General features: G+C 40.0%; 1 protein-coding gene across 4 annotated transcripts in view; it reads right to left on the bottom strand.

Moving 5' to 3' along the window:
• CPEB4 (cytoplasmic polyadenylation element binding protein 4) overlaps positions 1-12,585 on the bottom strand; it is a 36,350-nt gene that overhangs the window by 4,791 nt on the left and 18,974 nt on the right. The window contains exons 3-8 of one of the 4 annotated variants that reach the window (XM_015876194.3): positions 9,536-9,559; positions 7,356-7,529; positions 5,056-5,145; positions 4,275-4,393; positions 3,298-3,412; positions 2,901-3,082 (exon numbers count right to left, since the gene is read on the bottom strand). In XM_015876194.3, the coding sequence (XP_015731680.2) occupies positions 2,901-3,082; positions 3,298-3,412; positions 4,275-4,393; positions 5,056-5,145; positions 7,356-7,529; positions 9,536-9,559 (704 nt within the window). The remainder of the gene's footprint in view (positions 1-2,900; positions 3,083-3,297; positions 3,413-4,274; positions 4,394-5,055; positions 5,146-7,355; positions 7,530-9,535; positions 9,560-12,585) is intronic. The other 3 variants (XR_014935629.1, XM_015876195.3, XR_014935630.1) reach the window with 3 other exon arrangements.

Here is a 12,585-nt window from a genome sequence, read left to right as displayed (position 1 = left end):
TATTTTTAAGTAGCGTGATGCACCATTAAGCTCCTATCCGTTCAGGTAGGAACGTAAACTGTTTACACAACACTGCCTGCAGATTAAACTGAGGTTGCAAATTTCAATGTCTGAATCCCCAGCTTTAAAAAAAAAAAGAAGCCATCATTATCTTCAATAAACAGCACAGCCCTGTTCTCTTCCTGTGGCTTAGCCCATTCAGCAGAAAGAGACCCACCTACTCTTGCTGGTATCAAATACAAAGCTTAAAATGGGACTGATGACCATCTACTCAGTTGGCATGAAGGGCCAGATGAGCAGCAAACAAGAAAGAGACATTTCTTTAAGTTCTTAACTGATAATGACTCACAGGAACTTACCAGCTGGTACAAGGATACCTCTACAACATCTGCAGGCTACCAGCTTTTCATCTCAGCATTTGCATACCAAAAACAAACCCCTGCCCACAGCGCAGAATGCTGACTGTGTGACAGGAAGGAGAGGCTCAATGCTCTCAGTATACAAGCTGGCTAGAGTACAGCTAGTTTAGACATGCCTACGTGTTCAAATTGCACTGCCATCCCCTACAGGCTGGGTTTCACCTCCTAACCAAGAATCACCTCTGCTCCCACTCCTTCACTCCCTAGGATTATGAAAGGTCCATGTGCGCATCAGAAGCAAAACAACAAACCTTAAACCTCACCTTAATGAAGCATACAGACAAGTTCCTGTCCTGACTGTGTTTGTGAGCCTTCTCTGAAGCTTGTGCCATCAGGCATTTTCACTAACATTTCCAAATATCCAGATTGCAACTGGCATCTCTACATTGTTCTGCTATTTCTGCATCTGCTTAGGGATGGCTCCTTCTACAACTCACAAAGCTGAGCTGTATGCCAGCTGATTCACAAGTTCCTACAGTTTTAAACTCACCCAATCCTAATACACTCCAGAAAAGGCATTGCAGTAGGTTCATGTCATTTGTGCTTACAAACTACCTGGGAGACAATACAGCAGCCTTTTCCCTGCTTCTATTTCTCCTCTCCCTATAATTGTTTCTCCAGCACTCCTCCAGACCAGCTCAGAAGAATGGATTCATAAAAGAATAGCAGAAGACTGAAGAGGGAGACTTCACTTTCTCCCTTTGTCATCTAGTTTGCTAAGCAGTTTGATGTTTGGTACTCAGTGATGAGCTAAGAGAAGAAAACACAGCTACATTGTGCTGACCTCCTTAACGTGGCAGCTCTGCAGCTTTACTGAGCTTGAACATCCGTGTTCAGAGGCTGGCTTAGGCTGCAACCTAAAGGCCATACTACAGCACAGGTAATTATACCTCTGCTTGCTTTAGCCTGTTACTGCACCACTGGTTGCTGTGCAAGTTTATAAACCACAGGTATGAGTCAGAGTCCTCAGCACATTTATCCAGTGTGTGCTATAGTGCACAGGACCAACATGGCCTGCATTTCTCACCCATGCTGGTACAAGAAATAGCTTAAAGTACAGCAGCTTCATCAGGCACACTTAAGGTGGCAGCACACAGAAGAACCTCAGTGACAGTGGGCACTGCAGGCCACTGAGCATTTACCTTGCACTGCCTCTCTGAAGGGCACATCTGTTAGCAGCACCTACTTGCCTAATTTTACAGGAAATCCCTTCTTGTTATTACTTTTGTTCTTATTAATTAGGGGAAAAAATTATAAATAGCAAGTAATTAATAAAAAGTATTAGTTCCATGGTTGCCCTTTTATATCTTTTATGCAACCAAACACCCTTATAACGAATCCTCTGAGCATTTATCTCCCCATGGTTTTTCTGAACACACAAAATGGGGAAATAGAGAGGAGGAGAGAAGGAAGGGGAAACAGATTGCAAAATACTTGCCAGAGTTCACAATTACTTAAATTTCTAGTCCCGACAGCTTCAATGGACCTATTCACCCAAATGTCTGCTTATGCAAGCAGAAGTTGCACAAGGGCAGCCCAAATTATTTGTTCAAAGCCATACAGAACTTATTTCAGAGCCAAGATCAGAACAAAGACATTCCATCTCACAGGCCCTGAGACAAACAGTTGTTCTACCCGAGCTTTATAGCCAAGGGAGAAGTGAAATGATAATCAGCTCATCAGCCAAGTTTGGGGGGTTTTCTTCTGTAGTAATAATAAAATTGAAATAAATAGTGACAGTCACGTAAGGAAAATTCAGAGACAAAGCAACAGTGAGAACAACAGATATAGGGATCTCAGTTTCTCAAAACTGAGTTGCAGTGGACAAAGTCACATCTTATATAGATGAGAGGGCAGATTACAGATCTTTTCAACATATTCCTTTAGTTTATGTTAACAAATTAAGCAACAAATTATTACAGATTATCACTGAAACAATTAACTGGGCAGCCTTTACATGAGACGTGCAGGACAACTGAGAGGCTTTAGTGCCTGTCGAAGAGTTCACAGTGCATTACTGTGATGTTCTTCAGAAACACTCAGCATACAATGCATTACAGCAGAGCTACGTTTGGCCTATTCTCTACAAAAATGCAGAACAAGAGTAAAAACTGCTCCACCCTTAGCAGACACCCTCCTGCCTGACATTATACAAACACTACAAGTGCAAATCCTTGCAGTGGGAGTATATGACGAGTGTAATATTCTTATAAAAGGGCAAAGCAGCTGACATGCTTCCCATTATGCTAAGCAATTTGAGAAAGTCAGCTTCACAGTTGCCTCCCACGTTCCAGAAGCAATAGCTTTGCACCACTCCATCATTTTTATTCTGTGTTACATCTTAGTGGCACAATCTAGCCTTAAATATACAATGCATTTGATATAACATTTACAGTCTTCACAATGACACACATTTTACATGGAAAGCCATTTCTAGAGAAGGCACTGAAAAAAAAAGTAGAATACACTTGAAGACCTTACCCGTTTATCTATCTCTCCATGCTGCAGCTGAACAAAGCGAGCGCTGATAGCAGCTATGTAACTCTGTTGATTAGAAAACGCAACCCGCCCAGCTCCTTTAGGGTACTTCAGCTCAGGGTCTGTGTCAATTCCAGCATAGCACACCCCTCCATAGAGTCGATCCATTATCATAGCAAGTTCCACTAAACCAGAAAGGAAAACGAAACAGTGTGGACTTGGTTATTTTTTCTCCCCCTCTAAAAGCATCCAGTGTGATAGTTGATTTGTATTCATGTGCCCCACTGCAAGTGTCAGGAACACTTCATTGTTTATTTGCTGAAATAACTTCTCTCCCCCCTTGCTCCCCAAATCAGACTGCATATTCAACATGCCCAGTGCTGCGGAACACGCAGTGTACCTGCTCGTAAAGGCCGAGGAACACCACCAACAAAAATGGTTTTTCGTGGGTCAAGAGGCTGTGAACCATCCATAACAAAATCACTATCACTAAGGTTCCAAGGCCGGATCTGAACCTATGGACAAAAAGCCTTTTTTTTTTAACCATTCACAATTCAAAGTTTATCAGTAATATAACTTAAAACAGTAATCTACAAAGTAGGAAGCCTCTTAAACTACACTATTTTTTTAACTTCCTATTCAGCAATCATTTCCCAAAATGAAACGTTAGTAAGCTCCACTTGATTGTACCAAATTTCATCACTTCCTTGTACCCACATTTCTGGGGAAAAAAAACTCACTTCTTACTTACGCATTTACTTTAATCATGACCAAACGGTGCTGTATGAACCACACTACTGCACACATATCTACACTATTCCTGTTGGTCTAGGCAAGTGTAAGCACTAGACCAGCGTTATCTCAATGGAACAGGCTCAAATGCACGTGTTTACTTACTACGACAAACTAGCAGCTTTATATTTACTTACTGCTGGCCAAATTTTAAGTGCAAGAACATGACAGAAGTCTCTCAGCTATTAACAGATTTGCATCGGTCACAAAATCATTTGTATTAATAATGTGCAGTTCTGTGCCATATTATGCTTTTTATTCGTCTCTGTCAAAACAGGTTGCATACAACACTACAGATAATATTAGAATTTTATTCCACAAGAAGCTTAAAATACCTGCCTGAAAATCTATTTCTTACACCAAAGGTGAAATTCAGCAAAACTTTTTCTAACAAAGCTGTGAATTGTAACTGGACTTCAACATTTCCTGATATCTACTTTAAAAAACATGTTATTCATCTTAACTTGACAATCTGGGGAAATTTAAACATTACCATTCTGAAGGTGGGAGAAACAAAAGGCATCTGAAGATAACAATTTCTGGTTATCATACAAGAACTGTGTCGGCCCTAATAAAGCTACCTACCGGTTTGTCTTTGATGGTGGGGCTGGAAACACAAAGATAGAGCTTTCCATCTTCTTCAATACATGCATCAATCAGTGCCTGCACAGAGCTTTCATCTTGGAACAGCAAAAATGCGTATCCTACCAAAAGGGAAAAACAGCACATAATTTCTTTGCTTTATTCACCTTATAGTACAGTAACTTAACCCAAAGCTATGCCTAGCACCATGTCATCGTGCTGCTATATGATAAAGGACAAACTCTGAGATGCCCTCACACATTCCCACAACTTCCTGCAAGCCCGCTGACAGTCATGAAGGAAAGAAAAGAGGGAGATTGCTGATCGACACATTCTCTCCCCATTTCCTTTGAAAAGGAAAAGCCAGTAGTAAGAACTGAACAAAAGCCACAGCTGTGGAGGCACGCTTCCCAGCATGGCTGTTAATACAAGGTGCTAGTACTCTCTGGCATCTGTGAACACTATTTAGCTGCTTTACAGAAAACTGGCCTTGATTATTATTACAAAAGCAAGTAAAGCAGAACAAGGAACAGCAGGGAAAAAAAAGGAAGAAAAAAAAAAAAGAAAGAAAAGGAAAACCAAATGAAGTAAAAACAGGAAGTTAAGGAATAATTATTTTAGTACAGAATAATTGCAAAGCCCATTCTAAAATGAGTTTATAACCCAAGGATTCATCATTCTTCCCCCTACCCATTGGTCATCATCACAAAAAATCTCTTTTGAAGTTGAGTCTTATCAAGAAAAAATGAACTCTAGAACAACGATACCATAATCAGATATTTACCCTTAGGAGGAAAATAAGATTTGCTTTCTGCCTTGTGTGGCCAGTCTACAATCAAAGGTCCAAAGCGACGAAAGCTTGCAGTGATCTCATCTACACAGAGAGGAAAAAAGGCATGAACTGAAATTAAAATCAGTTGATTGCAAGACAATTGAAAAACACAGACTTCATTAAGCTTCATTATATAAACAAACATTCCATAACCTTAATGGTTTACCAAATTATAGCAGTGCTTACTGGCTGATGGAGCATCTTCAGGACAAGTCAGAACATACGTTACAAAACAAGACAGTTCAAAGATCTAACTTTTACTTTTACTGTTGATTTCAAACCCACTAATTGACAGAAACTGAGTTTATACAGCTACCATAACACAGCTTCAACTATTCTGCCACAAAGAGTTTAAAGGCAACTTGTTGATTTGCTGGTGAGCAACCAGCCCTGTCAGTGGGTCTTAAAAGTGCAGAATGGAGAAAAAAGGAGCAGACTATCATAGGAGTCAGTCACACCTGTTCATACTGCACGTCAATGCCACATCAGCAAATACTATCTGAGCGTGACCTCCAACTAATACAGAGCAAGCTCCCACAACAGTGTTAAGCAATATTATAGGGGAGGTGGCAAACAACATGTAACTATAGCAAGAAGCAACTCTTGCATCCATTTCAAATTTGCCTTCCACTTAAAATTGCTGGTAAAAATGTGCATGTGCTAGTCATGTAGGAGTCTTCTAGTTAAAATTCTTGTTGAAAGTGATTGTTCCCCTCTCCACAAAAGACGTTTGAAGCATCACCAGTTAAAGTTCTCTGAACAATAATTCTTCATTAGGAAAAGGAAACAAAAAGAACAAACTTCCTGTTGTTGGAGTGCCATCTAAACTGGCACAACTCTTAGCTGAATTCTGCTTAAGGTGTTACAGACCCTTTTACAGTGTTAGGGTTAGAAATGGTGCTACTGATTATGTTCCTCTCAGCCTGTTTATATGTGCTGATGACATTGCTAATGAAATAGCAGCTCCCATTCCATCATACTGACAGCTGCTTTGTACCCAACAGATCATCAGAAATGTACCCAGGAAAAGAAGTATGTCAAGGTTACGTGGTGATGAAGATATTAACCAAAGAAAACATTATGTATTACATCTCTGTTCCTATAACAGACCTTCATTTAGAATAGTACTAAGGCAAATTTCATTTTAAATTACATTACTTAAAATGCATCCTAGAATTACAGCCAGAAAAAGTTCAGACTCAGGTGTGAGACACTTTAAATCACATCATCCTCATTCTAATTCATACTCGTGCATTTAGCAAGAGGAGTGCTGACATGAAGCAACTCTGACACATTCAAGCTACCCTCCCAGCATGCATTTAGCAAAGGTTTTGTGCCCTGATAACTCAGGATCACACACAGAACTATTGGTCTCATCTGCTTTTATATCAACAAAGGTGACAAAGAAACAACAACAAAAACCAACAAAAAAGCTGTAATAAGAATTTCCTCTTGTAAACATCATGTTAGATTTGACCTTTGAAGTGCTGAAGGAATAAGCAATGGTAAACAGGATACATGTAGCTTTGTAGCAGGTTGTCATGCTGCAGTAGTACAAACTGCAGTGCATTACATGCTCCTTCCCTGACAAAAAAGTGGGGATTAAAAATAATTCCATGATTGGAAAACAAATAAAAGCAACTTTGCAGATTTACAGCTGTAGTTCTTGTAACCATCCCCACATCATGCTCTATGCACACAAAGAACTTTCTGATGAAAGAAAGCTTCACCACAATTGTGGTCCTCACCATAGTCATGTTAGAATCTACCATAAGATGGGATCACAGCTAAAAATCACCTCTAAGAAATCATACGAAAACCTCCACATATGAATTAAGTTACATACACCTTACTAATCTACTAGAAATCCTTTTCCTCCTACTAGGTTCTGGTGCATACAAAATGACTGCAAAGCGCTGTGACTTTCAACAGGGGATATTTACTTGTTTATTGTTATACCACCACCCCCTTTTTTGTACCTTTTTATACTGTAAATGTCGGTTACACGTGTGATAATGTAAAGTTTTGTTTTACAGCAGCAAAACAACGTCATAGCCAAAACTAGTCTGAATTATCTCACATTTGCCACAGAGTAAAAGTGGCAATATTCAAAGCCCTATTTACACATCAAAGCTCTTCTGTAGAGTCAGAAAAAACATCCTTTCAGTCAATTAACAGACAAAAGTTTTCACACCACTTTTCTGCCATTAAGCCAAAAGGAATTTTTTCTGGGTAAGATTTTTGGGGCGTACCTTCATCGATATCTGGGGGCAGCCCACCAACAAAGACCTTCCGGGAATAGCGCTCCACTCGCTCCCCGTTCTGATGGGAGAAGCAGTGAGGTGAACCCAACCCACTGTGCAGAGTCTGATCACCACGGCCATCATCCAAGAACCCATCTTCCATTGGAAACAGCGAAGACTGACCTGAAGAGGGAGTTAAAAGAAAAAGAAGAGAAAAAAAAAACATGCTAACAGAACAAAGCACAAACTGTTTTAATAGGTAACTAATGCATATTAATGCTTTTGTGTTGGCAGTAGGACTGTTTGCAGCCTTCCCTTTTAATAAGCAATTCTGTTCTTGATTTCATATGACTCTCAAAAGTTTTCATTATTGTTCAGTAACTCAAATGCATTATTTCAGAGAAAAGGTCACAACCTCCCTCATAAAGGCAACACAACTAACAGAAAATCGAAGCAAAATGGTGGATGCTCAGACTACTGTCCATAAATGTCATGTTTCTAATTAAAACCCCTTTAAAAGAACTTTCCAATGAAAAAGAATAAAAGCCCCACTTTCCCCCCATCCCCATCTCTCTTTAGGGTGTTTCCCAATAGCAGACACTGAAAACATTTCGCTTCCCAGTGAACAGCTTCTTACAAGGAAGAGAGAACATTTCACAGCGCAGATGGCAGGAAAAAAAGAATTCTGCACCTAGATACATTACACATCTACAACTCCTGAGAGCAAAACAAATCACAAGCCACCCACTTGCAAATAACAAAAATATCCTGATCAATCTGGGAAGCCCCACTCTCATTGACCGCAAATGAAGACTGAAAACTTGGCAATACTGAGACATCCTCAGAAGGAAGTTCACTTGGATGTTAGAGAAGGATTTTGCTCATGAAATCACCCTAAGAGAAAATGTAAGCATGCTTCCCCTCACTGCCCAATATTCTTTCTTCTCTGATAATCCTTTTATCATAGATTTCTTTAATAACATCCATTACTTTTTAAATAAGATTATCTGAATGCAACTGTATAACGTAATAAACGGAGCACACAAACTGATCTCACCCCTGAGTTCTTCCTTTGGTTACAGTATTCAATAGCTAGAAAACAAACTGATTTCTATTCACTTCATGAGCGCTTTAGGAATAAATACACATAGGGAAAGTAACCAATTGATGAGGTGTGCCACAAGATTTGGGATATATTTCCTTTAGCCTGAGTTACGATATAATGTGTCTGCTTTTCCAGAGCCCGTTACAATCCACCACAGCAGTGCATTGCTACAGTTAATCTATGCTGCTCTGCTTCCTTCCTCTGAAAAGAAATTACTGTCATTTACTTCATTTTAAAAAAGGAAACAACATCTTGAACAGCAGATTTACCAGATCCAATATCCTGGCTATTCCCATGCAAAAATCAAACAGTTCACAGGTTGAAAGCAAAAAGTAAAATAAAATAAACAGTCCACAGAATTGATATGAATAAAAAAATGGAAGACTTGGCCAGCTCCCTTTATTTGAAACGTCAGGGATCTTTTTACTTCTTTGATTAAAATAACAATCTCTATATAATAAGACCTACTCCCATAACTAGATAAACTTGACTCTGTACTATAAAACTATCATAATATATACTTAAATGATGCTTTGTTTTTCCCTAATGAACTGATGCGTATTTCACTTGTTTCATCTCTGAAGGCCCCAGTCCTGCAGGCATTGTTGGAGGGGAGCGATTCTCTGTACCTTAACATATCTCTTTAGGTTCATTAGCATTACCACTGCTGTGAGATAACTCAATACACATGCTTGCAGCATCTGGTTCTCTAACCTAAGAGGCCAGGACAAATACTACAGTCTCTGCTGCGTCAAGAAAACCATCAGCACCCAAAGAACCAAAATAAGCTTCTCCAGCATTAGCATTCATTACATACACACAAACAGCAACACAGCTCTACGGTATAACATATCATACAGACGTCCACTGAAAGGACTGTGATAATCTCAGCCCCAGTAGCACTATTGTGGAGTACTATCTAATTCAGTTTAAATGTTTATTTACGGCATGCAGACTAGGGAAACTTATGTGAAACTGATGTTTTATACTCAGATATTTTGGAGTTTGCCCACTAGTAACAACTTAATGTTTTTCTCCCATGAGACATTGTCAACATTAGAAAATTAAATAGGAATATTGTTACCTCGCCTTCTCCCATATGTCCTTGCTGCATGTTAAATGAGAAAGAAAACAGCCTTTCAAACATTGTTATAAGGACCAAAAGACCTTGATTTATTGCCTTTATACTAACTCAGTGATTCTCCAGCCTCTTCATATTCCAGGTCATTTAAATTGGAGTTCATGAGCTGACCTCCCCTCCCACCCACAGCACCACACCTTCCTCGCACCATCTCTTATTCACAAAACATGTTGCTTTGAAGCTGACAAGGTATATGTGTAGTCAAAGAGACTTTCTGAAAGCAATGTAACGTCTGAAGTTGCAGATTTCTTGTAGCATCTACACCTTGCTCCCCTGCTGGATGCGCACCTGTACATAAACCCATCTTTTCTCATGCAGCAGGTGCCCTGCGCTCAGCCCACCATGTTCTCCTCTTGCCAACATCAAGCGCTGCCACTGATCACCATCAGACCTGCAGGACCAGCCCTGCCACATCAGAACTGCAGGCCCAGCCCTAACACAAAGATGGTAGAGGACAATAGTGCTTATTTCTGTTTCCAAACTCATTTGCTACAAGCACTCCGTGCGAATCACAAAATCCATGGTTGAAATTCTTACTGGCAAACAACTGGCTGAAAAACTGAAATTCAAGGAGAAAATGTCTGGGTGGATAATCTGCCTTTCTGACCTCCCGCAGTTTGTGCACAACAGCACAGAATCTCCCACACTGACTTTGTACTTCACTGTAATAATTCAACAGCTTCCTGCTGCTTCCTACTTTTCATTTCCCAAAACAAATCAATTCTACCAGCAATAAGTATTGCACTTTTCGGTGCCAGCTTCCAGAACCTGTTCAGCACAGTTACACTTTGTCATCACATTTGCACATTCTTTCTGTTTCGGTCTCATTAAAATCTGTACCTGAAAGAAGGCCAACTGTTTGTAAGGCTCAAGTTCTGCTGGCAAGTAATGCGAGAAACTCGGAGCACATCACACGTTTTATTTTGCTTCCTCATTCAAAATTGAGGCTGACAATTAGTTTAAGTATTTAAATATCTGCAAACCACAATAAAACATGAATAGTTTCTGCTTTCCAAATCAAGAAAGAAAACATATCAATCCAATTTCCTTCACAATTACTTGGCACCTGTAAGATCATTTATGTCTCTGATGCTTTGCTGATACATTCACAATTAACAGCAAGATTAAAAAACAAAGCCTTTGTGTTCAGAGCGCAGCACATCACCTCACATTCACAGATCCTGGCTATAGGGAAGAGCCTGGGGGCTTTACATGTCTCTATGCACAGAATCCAAGAGGCTCATATAGTCCTCAAAGTGAGAAGTTTTGGGAAACTTGGCTTTCAGTGGAAAGCAACCAGCAACCTTCCAACATTCTGACACAGATCAGAAGCGTGTGCACGTTTCAGAAATGCCGAGCACTTTCAAAACCGGCCCTGCCTATAAAGCCATAAAAATCCTGCCTGCGGTTCCTGAATCAGAACCAAACCGCACAAACTCCTTCGCTTGGAACACCCACCCTTGGCAGCACAGCTCTCAGCACAGACTCGGCTCCCACTGAGGATCTGTGCACGCAATTCAGGTCAGCACAGCCCTTCCTTGCTGCTTTGCCACCTGTGTCACTCACAACAATAAGACCTTTTCTCCTTTCTTGGCATGGAAAGCAGCAAAAAACAAAACAGCTCGGCCACCAGCTATAAAGCATTTCCAGTGCCAAATACCACTGAAGAAGGTTTGAGAACCAAATACTGAGATATTTTTTTTCCCCTCATTTAACTTGTTTTGCGCATTCGCTTCCTCTAACCCACAAAATACCAGCACTTGACATTTCAAAACGTTTCTCAAGAGCCACTTGTAAATTACCCCAGTGCTGTACAGATACAAACTTTCTCCGCTCATTGAATTCAGAGCTCATCACATGCCATTAATTTCGCACAATGTAAAACAACCCTGAAACAAAAGAATGCTCACTTGGCAGGCCGGGAAAGCAGCTTAACTGCCATCTACCAGCTCTGATTCTGGCTTTCGTAATTTCATATTAAGAGAAATCTTATCCTAGCTGAACTGCTGCACAGCTGAAGCGCCTGCTGCCTCCCACTCTGCAGACTGGTAGCACTTGCAGCTGTATTTTGTGCCATTGAGTGCAGGGGATTTACACAAAAAGGTCAGCATTCATACTTAGTACTGATGTAAACATAACGCTCCAGAATGCTCAGTTAAATGACGGCCGTATCTTCATCCTCACCTCCTTGCTATAGTCCAGGTTCATGTAACACCTGTACAGTTCTGTACTTAACTCTTCTTTGGTCCGCAAGCTGCTCAAGGCAGGGATTGTGTTCTTTACATCAGCACAGACTCCAACCTAACAACACACCACAGTCTCTTATTCTCATGTTAGGGACTGATTATGATGTATGCAACATTTATGATTCTACTTTCTTTTTTAATTATGGAAAAATAAATGAATTAGAATCTGACTTCATTTCAAAAGCATAAACTTCTATGCCAAAGCAGACTCCCAATATAACAATCTTTTATATATATATATATATATATATATATATATATATATATATATATATATATATATATATGTATATAACCAAATCTTGTACTTTGGTCAGAGACAACTTTCTAACAACTTTATAAACACTGGGGGGGTCAGCAAGGAGAGAAGCTGAGAAACACTGCAGTGAGAAGTAACTATTAAACACACAAATAGGGTTTGGGTGAGAGCTTCCCCTCTCACTATTCCTCTCATTATTCCTTTCCTGAGGATGCTCTCAGGTAATTTACTGGGCTAACACAGTGCCAAGCAGACTGAACCTCTACAGATGAGCTTTTACACATAGCAAAAACCACTTAACTCCTCCTGAAAGCTGACAAACCAAACCCAGCCTCACTCCTCACAAAAAATACAGAAGCTTCAAAGCTAACTTTGAAGTTTTCTTTGCCATCAAACAGAATAACGCAGAGCCATCTTTTCCATATCAGACCTGCATTAAATCCTAAACAGAGCTACAATTTTGTCTAGAAGGTACTCATATTTTTGTT

This window comes from Coturnix japonica, chromosome 18 (genome assembly GCF_054131305.1).
Source record: "Coturnix japonica strain WE chromosome 18, WE-NBRP24, whole genome shotgun sequence".
Taxonomy (NCBI): Eukaryota; Metazoa; Chordata; class Aves; order Galliformes; family Phasianidae; genus Coturnix; species Coturnix japonica.
The sequence above is the reverse complement of the archived record's forward strand: the minus strand, read 5'-3'. Positions and strand labels throughout refer to the sequence as shown.